The following is a 13,122-nucleotide window of genomic DNA, read 5'->3' as shown; positions in this document are numbered from 1 at the left end:
GCTTGCTTTTTTTTTTTTTTTAAATCATTTTACATGATAGGTAGTCAAGGCAGCTGGGCTTAAGGAGAGTGGTTCCCAAAGTGTTGCCCAGGGAACACCTTTGGGGGGTTCCTTGCCACCCTTTCAAGTCTGTGGAGTCAAAATGACTTAAAAAAATTAATTCTAAGACATTTTCCTTATTTCACTCTTGTTGTCTCATAAGTGGACAGTGGGACTTTATAGAAACACCGTTAAGTGTGGAGCATGCATTTTTTTTTTTTTTTTTTTACTTTTTTTATTGAACTGCAATCATTTTCAATGTGTCCATCTCTGGTGCACAGCACCATGTCTCAGTCATGCATAAGCATACATATATTCGTTTTCATATTCTTTTTTAATTAAAGATTATTGCAAGATACCGAATATAGTTCCCTGTGCCATATGGAAGAAATTTGGGGTTTTTTTAAATCTATTTTTATATAAAGTGGTTAACCTTTGCAAATCTCAAACTCCCAAATTGATCCCTTCCCACCCCGTTTCCCCTGGTAACCATGAGATTGTTTACTGCATCTGGCAGTCTGTTTCTGCTTTTAACAGGGGCCATATTGCCCTCCCCCAAGGAGACAAGAGGCTGGTTCTTGGGGACTGAAAATCCTTTTTAATATTAAAAAGCACAGGTTTACATATAAAATGTAGACAGACAGTGAGAAAGTGCTGTTAAAGTTGCACAAGAAAGCAATTAAGGCGGTTAAGGGGAAAAAATGCTTGGAACGTTTCAAGGTTGGTAGGAGTGGTGATAATGAACAAAAAAAAAGGTTGAGAGGGGATAATTTACAGTCCTTTGCAAGAAACCTATTTTCTGGTTTGCAGCTTGCATTGTCCACAATAAAAAAAAATTTTTTTTTTTTTTTTGGTTCCTGTCATTTTCAGGATGTGACAATTTGGGCTGTGGTTCTCCCCGTCTTCATAAGACTCCCGATTTATTCTGCCTGTTTCGGGGAACCGCCCCATGGGTTTCTATTACGTTTCTTGGTGTAGAGAAAATAAAACACCACAAACATGGATTGAATGATGGATTAGTTCTACGGCAAGTCGAAGTGACAAGATTGTCCATCAACCATCGAGATGAACCTTTCCGTCCCGCTGTCTGTGCTGAGGCCGATGGTTGTCCAAGGATTTCTGGGTGAGGTCGCTTCCGAGAGAAAAAGCAGAATGTTCTATGTTTCCTTCTCAGGTTTGGCTCTAGCGCGAAGGTGGTCCACTTCTTGGGGTCCGCGAAGCCTTGGAACTACAAGTACAACCCGCAGACCGGCTCGGTTCTAGACCAGGGCTCCGGGTCGGTCAGCCAGCACCAGACATCCTTCCTGAACCTCTGGTGGAGGGTCTACCACCGCAGCATCCTGCCGCTTTACGAGAGAATCGGGCACGAGGAAGTCCACGCGTCTCCGGGACACACAGTAAGGAGACTGTTCCCTTGAAACCCCAAGAACTGAGATGAGGGGAAACTCTCCAGGCTCCACAATTGTGTATTTCCCTCGACTCCGCCCCTTCTGATATATATTCTGTGTCTCACCTAGAAGGATGCTCAAAGAGGCAGGTCACAGTTTTTGTGTGTGTCTGTGTGCGACAAAATCGTGAATGTGTCGTGAGCAGAACGGCTGCTTCGATTTACAGGACTGATGTGTAAATAATTACTTAAATTCGCCGACTTCCTCAGGGCAAGAGGCACTCACAGCTTAAGTGGCTGAAGCTGACTGATTACAAATTGTCTTTCAAGGGGTCGTTTCCCACGTTGAGTCCCCGAGTGAAGTAGCAATTGGAGGCAGTTTCTGAAAAGGGTCTTTAAACTTTGATTGAAAGACAAAAAATTATTGATTGGCACCCATTGGATTTTTCTGTTTTTTTTATTTTTTAATTTTTTAAATTTTTAATTTTTTTTCCCATCGGATATTTTTAAACTATAACCCTAAATGCTCTTCGTGGTGGAGTTTCTCGAGTTGATTTAATAAGGATGAAACAGCCTGGCAAATGACCTTTTATTATTTTTTTTTAATGGAAGGGTAGTTGATTTACAGTGTTGTGTTAGTTTCTGGTGTACAGCATAGTGATTCAGTTATAAATAAATAAATATACTTTCTTTTTCAGATTCTTTCCTATTATGTTATTACAATGTGTTCAATATAGTTCCCTGTGCAGTACAGTAGGATCTTGTGTATCTATTCTGTATACAAATCCCAAACTCCTAATTTATCCCTCCCCTTCTTTCCCCTTTGGTAACCATAAGTTATTTTCTGTGTCTGTGAGTCTGTTTCTGTTTTGTAAATAAGTTCATTTGTCTCATTTTTTTTAAGACTCCACATATAAGTGATATTTCTCTTTCTCTGTCTGACTAACCTCACTTAGTATGACTATCTCCAGGTCCATCCCTTTTGTTGCAAATGTCATTATTTCATTCTTTTTCATGGCTGAGTAGTATTCCTTTGTATAAATACACCACATCTTCTTTATCTAGTCATGTGTCGATGGATATTTAGTTTGCTTCCACAGCAAAGGACCTTCTAAAATTAGATACCAGGAAACTATTTCATGGTCGGTTTTTTTCTAGGTATAATTTATTGCTACAGTGGAGTCCAGTGTCAGCAAATGCATGCCTTGGGCCCTTGAAAAGAATTCCTATTTGAGTGTTGGCTATGGGTTTTCTTTGGTGGAGCTGGGTGCTACTTTTCAATGAGCAGGACTAAAACTTTTTCTGATCGTTGCCCACGAGTGAACAGGAGTTTATAAGGATTCATGTCGTGGATGTCAAGTTGCCCCTCTCTTCTGCCAAGCCGCTTGCTAGGTATTGGTTGTAGAGGAAGGAAGTAAGGCTTTGAGTCAGATGGTTCCGAGAAACCGGACTTCGAGAGCAGTCTGGAGGGCCTGCGCCGTGTGGTCCTTCTCGCCAGGAGCAGCACCACCTTTATCCACTTGTGTTTTATCAAAGCTATCTTTGTCTCATCGCCAGGAGTCCCAGGGCCCCTGGGGCTCTCTCTGTCGGCCCCCAGGTGTGGGATCCCTTGTCTCTGGCCCTGAATATTTATAGATTATGTAGCATCCATTAGTTAAGCTTCTGTGTAATGCATGTGGATGTCGGGGCTGAAGACCACCGGCCCCGCAGAGGGTGGGGTGGGTCCTGCGGCCCCGAGAGTGGCCGGAGTCTTGAAGAGATGCAAGGAGGACTTGCTAAGTTCATCTCCCTTTTGTGCAGACTTGCCTCACGGGCGGTGGGGTCCCGTGTGCAAATTCGGCACCCACTGCTGACGGGATGTGTGCAGATTCCACTCCTGGCGCCCGGGAGCCATGTGCAAATTCGCCGGAGGGGTCCAGGCAGCCTTGGCCTGCTGAAGACCCTTTGGAGAGGACCATGGTGGTGGAGGAGAGCTGTGCTTCACCTGGAGCACGCCATTCAGAAGATGTAAGTACCTGCACTTTGAGACGCAGAGTCAGACACTGGTTGCTTAGTGAGATGGAGCAGAGAGGATGCTCCCTGGGCCTCTGGGGAGGAGGATGGAGGGGCGGTACCTGTCCTCAGTTCGCTGTGGCATTAGGACCTCCTGCCTTTATTTAGAGAATTGCTAAGTTAGCAGGGAGGATGTAGCTCAAATGGTAGAGCACGTGCTCAGCATGCACATGGTCCTGGGTTCAGTCCCCAGGACCTCCTCCAAAAATAAATAATAAACCCTAATTACCTACCCCCCTGCCAAAAAGAAAGACAATAATAGAGAATTGGTACATTACACATCACAGCAAACCCAATAAAAGATGTACCATGTTACCTAAAGTTTATTGCCTTAAAACTTTGTTTTGGTTAGTAGAATTACTGGTGTATTTATGTTTAAATCTTATCATCTGTTTTAAGAATCTTTTTCGAGGTGGGGTTGGGGACAGCTCAGTGGTAGAGTGCATGCCTTGCTTGCGTGCACAAGGTCCTGGGCTCAATCCCCAGTCCCTCCATTAAAAAATAAACAAGCAAACCTAATAACTTTCCCCTCAAAAAAGAAATTAAAAAATTTAAAAACCTTAAAAAAAAAGCATCATTTTCTCTCTCCTTTTTTGTCTTCCGTTGGATTAACTTTTAGTTACTCTCTGTCTTACACATCCATTTTGCATTGCTTGGATTATTTTTTCAATGGTTACCTGGAGATTCCAGTTTTCACTCCTCACTTGTTATAATGTGATAAATGGAGGATTTTTTGATACTTTCTGGCAACAGAAGAACCCCAGAGAACTTTCCCTCCCTTCATCTCCTTCCCATGTTTTGTGTTGTTACCATGCATTTTAATACTGTAGCCATTCTTCCCAGGCAGAGGTATCATTTCATCTTATGTTCACCCCTTGTTTCATTTTTCTATCAGTAATAATTTTTTTCTTCTCATAGAACTCTCTTTATTATATATTTCAGTTCAGGGTTATTAAATTCCCTCAGTGCAGGTATCTGAAAATGCCTTCATTTTGCCTTCATTTTGGACCATATTTCACTGGGTATGGAATCCTGTTTTTTATTGAAGTGTAGTTGATTTACAATACTGTGTTACTTTTGGGTGTATGACACAATGATGAAGAGATAGATACATATATATATATTATATATATATGTATATATTCATTTTCAGATTCTTATCCATTATAGGTTATTACAGGATATTGAATATAGTTCCCTGTGCTGCACAGTAGGACCTTGTTGGTTATCTATTTTATATATAGTTCTGCATACATGTTAATGCCAAACTCCCAATTTATCCCTCCCCCACTTTCCCCCTTGGTAACCACAAGTTTGTTTTCTATGTCTGTGAGTCTATTTCTGTTTTATAAATAAGCTCATTTGTATCATTTTCTTTTAGATTCCACATATAAATGATGTCATATGACATTTGTCTTTCTCTGTCTGGCATACTTTACTTAGAATGACGATCTCCAGGTACATCCATGTTGTTGCAGATGGCATTATTTCATTCTTTTTTATGGCTGAGTACTATTCCATTGTGTATATATACCACATTTTCCTAAACCAGTCATCTACTGATGGGCACTTGGGTTGCTTCCATGTCTTGGCTATTGTAAATAGTGCTGCTATGAACATTGGGGTGCATGTATCTTTCAAACTAGAGTTTTAGGCAGATACATACCCACGAGTGGGATCATTTAATCATATAGTAACTCAATTTTTACTTTTTTAAGGAGCCTCCATATTATTTTCCATAGTGGCTGCACCAATTTACATTCCCACCAAGGGTATAGAATGCTCACTAGGCAATTATCTTACAATGATAAGCAGGAAGATATTTCAAAATCTTCTGACTTCCTTTATTTCTCCAGGAATTCATCTTCCAGCCTCACGTGTATACGTCAGAAAGTAATGTGTCTTCTGGTCTGGCTGCTTTTAAGATTTTTTTTTCTCTTGGGCTATGGTTTTTATCGGTTTTCTCATAATGACTCTGGGTTTTTATTGTTTGTATGTAACCTACTTGGGGTTTGTAGCTCTTCTTGAAATTGTCCCTTCTGCCCTTTCTCTGTCTCCCCCCTCCTCCTCCTCCCCTAAACGTTTGTGATTCCAGTTACATCAACAGTAGGAATTTCATCTTGTGCCTTTATCTGGGACATACTTCTCCCATCTGTCTTCCCGTGCTTCAGTCTACGGGCCTGTTTTCCACTTAACCAATCTTCTCTTCGGCTGCGTCTAATCAGTTGTTAGATTAGACCTACATCCTGCCTGCTTTATTTCAGTTACTGTATTTTTAGTTCAAATAAACATCAAATGTTTAAGAGGGGGTTTTCAGTACTCCCTTGAATATGTTCAACTTGTCCCTTTATTTAAAGTATTTCTCATATTCAGCTGTAGTCTACAGAAATCATACGTCTGCATTTCACGTGGATCTGTTTTTGTGCTTTGACTTTGTTTCCTCTTGGTTTTCAGTCATATGGTCTTGTCTTGCCACATGCTGGTTAATTTTTGATGGACTGCAAGACATTGTATATGGAAGCACTGTGGGGATAATTTGAGGCTCTGAATCCTATTATCATATCCAGAGAGCATTTCTTGTGGGGTTTTTTTTGGGGGGGGGGCAGGTGGCTTGCCCACACCCTATTAGAGGTCAATTTGGAGTGAAATTGAGCTTCAGTATTCGTGAGAGCTGGTCTTTTTCTGATTCTCATTTCAGTAGAATCCCCGGTGAAAGGAGTCTCTTGCGGTGTTTAGCGGGTCCCTCCTGGATACCTCATCAATTACGGACTCCTCAGCCTCATAGGACTGCCAAAACGTCTGCTCTCCCCTCAGCTATAACCTCTTAGTTGCCTGGAGGTGAAATACGATGCTAGATGTATGCATTATACACATATTATACATATATGCATTTTGGGGGCGTCCAGTCTTTTGAGTTCTTTTCGGCATGAAATTTACTGGCAAGTAAGTAGTTTTACCCATTGCTGAAAGTGGAAAAAATCCCTCTTTGGTTCTCGAGCAGATTTCTGTATTTATGTTTTTAGCTTTCAACACCTCCAGGAGCAGTTAACTTTCACGAGGTTGTAGCGCATGATGCTAAGGAGTGCGTCTTCTTTTTGTTCTAACTGTCTCTGCTCAGGTTGTGTCTGTGAGCATCCTGTATCTGTCTGGGGGGTACCCATTCCCTGCGTCATCTGCCTTTACGATGTCCTCTGTTTTCATCAGTCTAGACTGAAAGTACTTTGATTCCTAAGCTACTCTGCACCCTTCAGCGCCCCCCCCCCCGTCCTTTGAGCCAAGAACCCTATGAATTGTTTCCAGTCCCAGAGTCTCTCTCTTCAAGGTGACCCAAGCTTCCGGCAGCTCGTTAAGGGTATGAATCGGTGAAACACTGATCATCTAAGGACAAAAATAAATGCTGTTTGTGAAAGTCGCGTTGTACACAGGTGTGTTTGCAAGCCTGCCAACAACTTTCTGAAAGGCTGGCTTTGCACCGTGGTATTATTAAATCCTTGTCTCAGAATTCCCTCCTGGCTTTCTGCACACGTAAAGAAGGAAGTCCCTATTTGTTGCTACGAAGAGTATGGGGAATATTTATTATATCCTTTTCAGTTTGTATTTCAGTCATTTATGGTCATTATTTTTAAATAAACCTGTGGTCTTGTTCAGATAGATTAGCATGAGTCGACGTAACTTCTTTTCCTGCTTAAGTTAAATTTGTAAGTGTCTAACTTATCTGCATAAGACCAACGGAAACGTCGTCTTATTTTATCATTTCTTATCAAATCGATAACCCGGAGTTAAATCACTTCCAGGGAAGGATAACATGTCACGACAGCCCACACAGAATTTATTTATCTGTTCTTTGCGGAGAGAAATTAAGGTGACAGAATTGGTGTGTTCCCTAATCCGATTTGAAACGAATCTTTCCGAGATGACTCAAACCTTCTGGCACTGTCTGTTCGCCAGGCTAATCGCTCCACTTGTCAATTACAGCAGATGGCTATGCTATGTATTATTAAAGAGTTTAGGGCTCCGAGACAGTGAGTAATGTATCCAGCGCTTTCAAAAAAAAAAAAAAAAAGGCTGTCAGGTTTCAAATCTAGAACACTGATTGCCACTCTCCAACACTGACTTAATAAGGAAATTATTTGTATGGTATTTGTATTTGTATAATAGTGCAATTATCTCATCCATCATTTCCCCCCTAAAGGAACATCATTCCTTTAGGAACATTTCCCTAAAGGGGGAAATGATATGTTCTGTGGACCATAGTGTAGGATGTAGTAATGACGTGGGCTGTATCAGGCTTGGAGCTGGCTTGGTGGTCCGATAGGTGTGTGTTCAAACCCCTGTCTCTCTTACTCACTGCCTCTGGTGTGTTTAATGAGTATCTCTGTCTGCAAATTAAACTTTTCACCAGTAAGAGAAGGACTCAAACCATTCGCCTCATAGGGCTGTTGTGAAAATTAAAAGGAATAAATACCTAAGAAGCTAATGAGTACAATTTAAGAATCAGTCTTGAACACCTCGTGAAAAAGGCTTGCTATTATCCTGGTCTTTAATGTCGTGGATAACGTTACCCTTTTGCTTCCAAGAGTAATTGTTAGCACTTAACTTTAATATTTGGATTTGACATACCATCACGATTGAGAATAAAGAGCCCATATTTTAATTTCCACTTTCAAGTTTAAGAGATAGAAAAATCAGAATTAACAGAAAGCAACTTCATGAATACAGGGTTATCTTCTACATTAAATTTTTTTTTTTTTTTTTTTTTTTTTTTACTGAATTTCACCAAAAATGACTTTTGGGGAGAGGTTACTTTTGTCCAGTTTTTACAGCAAACTTATTTCACTTTCTTACCTCTCCTTTACCTCTGCCTCAGGACATTAGCACATGCTGTTCTGTTTTTCTCAGCATGTTCTCTTTCTCAGCCCGTCTCCTGCTCGGCTCTAAGACTTCGTTTGAGATGTTACTCCTTCAGGAGTCCTTTCCCTTCCAACAAGGTCAGTGTGACCTTGATAAACCTGCTTTTGATTCTCTGTCATTTTCCTTTACAGGATTTCTTGCAGATTGTCATTTTAGTTGTTATTTGCAGAAAGTCCATCTCTGTCCTCTGACAGTAAGCTGCACACGGCAGGGCTCATGCTGGCAGCCCACTCTTCTTCTTCGTACCCAGCTCTCTGTGAATATCCTTTGAACGCGTAAATAGGTGCCTCCATTAACACAGGGATGACCTGGACTTCCTGCAGAATGGGAAAGCTGGGATCAGAGACTCGGGAGCTGGGTCTGTGCTTTGCCAGCCTCCATCTCAGGTCAGCTCGCTCAAAACCTCTGGGACTGTGGTTGGAGAATCTACATTCCCAGGGTGGAGACTCACTTAGGATGCTGGTCAGGCAGAGAAGCCCACATTAGGGGTCACCCCAGCCCACCACGCAATTTCTGCTGTGTGTTTGCAGCGAGGACACACAAGTGTGTCCACATTCTCTATTCTCTGTGGCTGACACTTGTACGTTATGTTGCTGGAACCTTTAGGTTTTACTGGACTCCAGGCTGGGGGCACAGGCTTGGCCCCTGACCCTGAATTCATCAGAGTGGGCCAGCTGCTGTAACAAATAGCCCCTAAATATGCAAGAGTCTGTATCTTGTTTGTGTCCCGCTCAGCCAAGGTGGCAAAGGTGTGCTCTGCTCCACACGGTCATCCCGGGATCCAGGAGCCTTCCATCGCTCTGCTCCGTCAGCTCCTAGGGAAGTCCTTGTCCTGGGTGGCTCCTTGAGAGAGAGTTAGGCTCCCAAGGAAGCCCTGAGATGGTCTGAGCTACGTACCGTCCTTGGGAGAGCCAAGAAGACAGTCGCTCAGATAGTTTTCTGCGGCGTTTCATCGTCTTGTGGAATTCCCGCTGAAACTGGAAGAGGTTGTGGGCAAGAGCTTGCTCTCTACCTGACCTGTGGGGACAGAGGGTAGGAAGAGGGTGCATCACCTCACCACCCAGTCGGAGGGTGACTCTCGTCACATGTCCTCAGCATCCGGGGTGAGAATTCATCCCGTGGTCCCGCTTAGATACAAGGAGCCTGGACACGAGTTGAATGTGAGCCCACGTCTGGGAAGTGGAAACTAGTGACAGTGGGCACAGTGCCGGGCCACTAGTCCTCGGCAAGCCGTATTTGCATCATGGAGGCAAAACACCACAAAACAACCCAGATAGGTTGTTTTCAGTTATTTGCTTGTCCTAACTGGCTTTCGCTTTTTTTTTTTTCTTTATAACAGATGATAGGTTGGCCTGAAACTGAGACTTCCGCTGGAGTGATGTGTGACCCCTTGTCACCAGCCTCCCCTCAGTTCGCAGACCTCACAGAGACCCAGACCAGCTCGGTACACCCCGTCCTGTTTCTAAAGCATGCCCCTCTCTCTCCGTGTTGCGGGTTTCTCCGCGTGTCTGTGTCCACTCTCGCGACCGAAGGAGATGGCCCCTGCGTTCCTTCTCCATCCCATTGCTTCCCTGAATGCTTTTTCCAGTTGGGTTGTGATGAGTCAGTTATTAGAGAAGAGACCTGGTTGTCACTTCAGATTCCTTCCCTCCTCCGTCACTGGAGTCTTGTGTTGGTCACTGGGTCATTCTCTTATATCTTGCTTTAGGAAGAATCAGAAAAGAAAAAAATGAAGCATCATCTAGTATGTATCTGTCCCTTGACTTTCTTTTAATTCATGGCACAACTTTGGACCCATGTTTCCAATCAGTATTCAAGGATTATGATTTTCCCTTTTTTTCCTCTAAATTGACCCTCATGAATCCAGGCTTTTGTTAACATATGTCCACAAAAGAGTGAACCCAGGTGGACTCTTTAACTCAATGAGAGACCGTCTGAGTTCAATGCTTCCGTAGACATCGGGGATAAACTAATCGAACCCCTCTCTGACAAGGTGACTTTGGTACCTTGCATAAGAACTGTTGGCCTCTCATCTCAGGCAGGAAAGGCTGGGCGGCCGGGGAGAAGGGAGGAGTGCTGGAACATACTCAGTGGGCTGCTGAGTTAGCACCAGCCATTCCTTCCACCTTGTTTTCTGCAGGGAAAAGAGTTCTCTGTCATTTTGGGTAAGACTGCCGTTCTCTGAAGCCCACTGCAGACTAACGATGGAATGGTTATCTTTCTAGCCGCCCGCGGATAAAGCAGAAGGTGGCCCACGTGAGGAACCCTTGGAAGCAAGCCCAGAACGCCCTGTGGATGCCACCAGGGACCCCAGTCCTCCGGACGCTTTGGAGGTGGTGTCCGAACCGTTTGCCTCATCCAGCTCTCTTGCATGCTCTCTGATATCCCTGGGGCTGGCTGTACCGCGCACCGGCCGTTACCTCCAATTGCAGCCTCACTTGATGAGACGAGAGGCCGTCTGCCTCTCCTGCTGCCTTAGATCCACCCGTCTTCTCTCTGCTGTTTGCCTTGGGTGGTTGGTCCACTTTTTTCCCCTGCTGTCCTCAGCTCTGATAATCATGGCCCCTTCTCTCTTGCAAAGCTGATCTGCAAACAGTAATTGAAGCTGAGAGGCTGTGCGATGTTTTCTCGCAGTGTGAGCTTGGACGCTAGTGCACGGCGGGTCTAAAAAGAAGGCCCTAATAGCTGGGAAATTTGGTGGGCCGGGGAACGCTTTGATCCAAATCGAGCATGCAGTGATTTCTTCTTGAAGGAAAGGAGAGATGCATTCTTCTGACACTTCCTCGTAACAGATACTCTGCTCTTAAACTTTAGACTCTCCGATGATGCAGTTAATGAAGGCGATGGCTAATGTTTTTTCTCTCACAATGATCTAATGACACCTTTTGATCTTTCCTAGCAAAAATACCTCTAGAGCTGAGTGTGGGGCTTATGATGAAAATTACTGTTGATTTTTTGTATTGTGTCTGTTTTTAAGTCTAATTTTTTTTTTCATTGACGTGTTGTCAGTTTACAATGTTAGTTTCTGGTGTACAGCAGAGAGATTCAGTTATCTATATCCAGACAGACATAGATATTTTTTCGATTTCTTTCCCATTACGGCTCATGACAAGAAATTGAATGCTGACTTGTGTCTTAGTCAGCGTGGGTTGCTGTAACAAAAATACCATAGTCTGGATGAACAGGAGACACGTTACTTCTCATAGTTCTGGAGACTGGATGTCCGAGATCCCTTTCTCACCCATCCAGCATCTGGGTGGCACCTGTTTCAGCTTCAGTGCCCTCCTCTGTCTCTCTCTCTATATATATAATTATAAATATAATATATTACTAATTATAATTGATTGATAATAATACATATATTATAAATTATAACTATATTATATATTAATTCTAAATATATATTATAAATTATAACTATTATATATTATTATAAATATATATTATAAATTATAATTATATTATATATTACATTATAAATATATATATTATAAATAACACATATTAATTATAAATAATATATTGTATTAGTTATAAATGTATTATGTATTGATAATTATAACTACTATATAGTGTATATTATTATAAATATAATATATACTATTATAAATAATACATCTTATATTATAAATAATATATATTACTAATTACAAATATACTATATATTATGTTAATTACAAATATATATTATTAATTATAAATATATATAATTATTATCACCACGTGCATATTTTTTAAAGTCTTTTTCTAATTTTTGTTAAAGAATGTTTAAAGCAAATGTCTCTCTTATTTTTGTTGATCTGTTTCAGTGCCAACCAAAAGTCAGGGGGGTGTGTGTGTGTGTTTACACGTTTCTATATTTATATATTCTCTTACACGTATTCCCTAAGAGGATGGAAATCCTGCCATGGCAAGGGGAAAAAAAATATATTGAAATTGTGATTTCAAGTGGTCTTGGCAGGCAGTCCAAAACATCCTAGGCTTTATTTATGTGAGGAGAACGTTTCCTTTGTTCCACATGGTTGGCTCACCTACGGCGAGACAGCTTTTCTGGGGGGGTGGGACTGTTAAGTCAATCGTGTAAGTATGTGTGTGACGTTAAAAAAGTATGTGGCCAGACGTTAAAACACATCTCAGGGACTAGTGGCCACAGATACAACTATAATTTATAAAATTTCAAAAATCTCAGGCCAGAGAAGCATCTTCTCGTCGGAAGGTTCTACTCGATTCAGCATGTGTTTGGTTCAAAAGCAAAGTTCTAACAGTTGGCATTGTCCCCCTGAGCAGTGAGGTTCATCTGTAGAACAGATTGCTGAGCCGGGTGGGTGCCCGGGCTGGCTTTCAACCTTTGATGATAATGTCTTCTTCTTCTTTTTTTTTTTTTTTAATTGAGGTAGAGTCAGTTTACAGTGTAATGTCAATTTCCGGTGCACAGCATCATGTTCCAGTCACACACATACATACATAAATTCCTTTTCATATTCTTTTTCATTGTAAGTTCCTACAAGATATTGATTATAGTTCCCTGTACTATACAGAAGGACCTTGTTGTTTATCTATTTTATATATGGTAGTTAGTATCTGCAAATCTTGAATTCCCAATTTATCCCTTCCCACCTCTTTTCCCCTCTAGTAACCATAAGTCTGTATTCGGTGTCTGTGAGTCTGTTTCTGTTTTGTAAATACATTCATTTGTGTTTTTTTTAAGATTCCACATAAGAGAAATTATATGA

At 41.8% G+C, this 13,122-nt stretch overlaps 1 protein-coding gene across 7 annotated transcripts in view; it reads left to right on the top strand.

Moving 5' to 3' along the window:
• The window catches only part of GYG2 (glycogenin 2), a 47,869-nt gene that overhangs the window by 13,533 nt on the left and 21,214 nt on the right, over positions 1-13,122 (top strand). For 6 of the 7 annotated variants that reach the window (XR_010379576.1, XR_010379577.1, XR_010379575.1 and 3 more), the window contains exons 7-10: positions 1,214-1,436; positions 3,227-3,433; positions 9,729-9,833; positions 10,615-10,722. Coding sequence is in view for 3 of the 7 variants with exons in the window: in XM_064483530.1 (XP_064339600.1) it covers positions 1,214-1,436; positions 3,227-3,433; positions 9,729-9,833; positions 10,615-10,722 (643 nt within the window). In the remaining 4 variants the exon portion in view is untranslated. The remainder of the gene's footprint in view (positions 1-1,213; positions 1,437-3,226; positions 3,434-9,728; positions 9,834-10,614; positions 10,723-13,122) is intronic. The other variant, XR_010379578.1, reaches the window with a different exon arrangement.

The sequence above is a fragment of the Camelus dromedarius genome, chromosome Y, assembly GCF_036321535.1.
Source record: "Camelus dromedarius isolate mCamDro1 chromosome Y, mCamDro1.pat, whole genome shotgun sequence".
Taxonomy (NCBI): domain Eukaryota; kingdom Metazoa; phylum Chordata; class Mammalia; order Artiodactyla; family Camelidae; genus Camelus; species Camelus dromedarius.
This window is presented reverse-complemented; position numbering and strand designations above follow the sequence as displayed.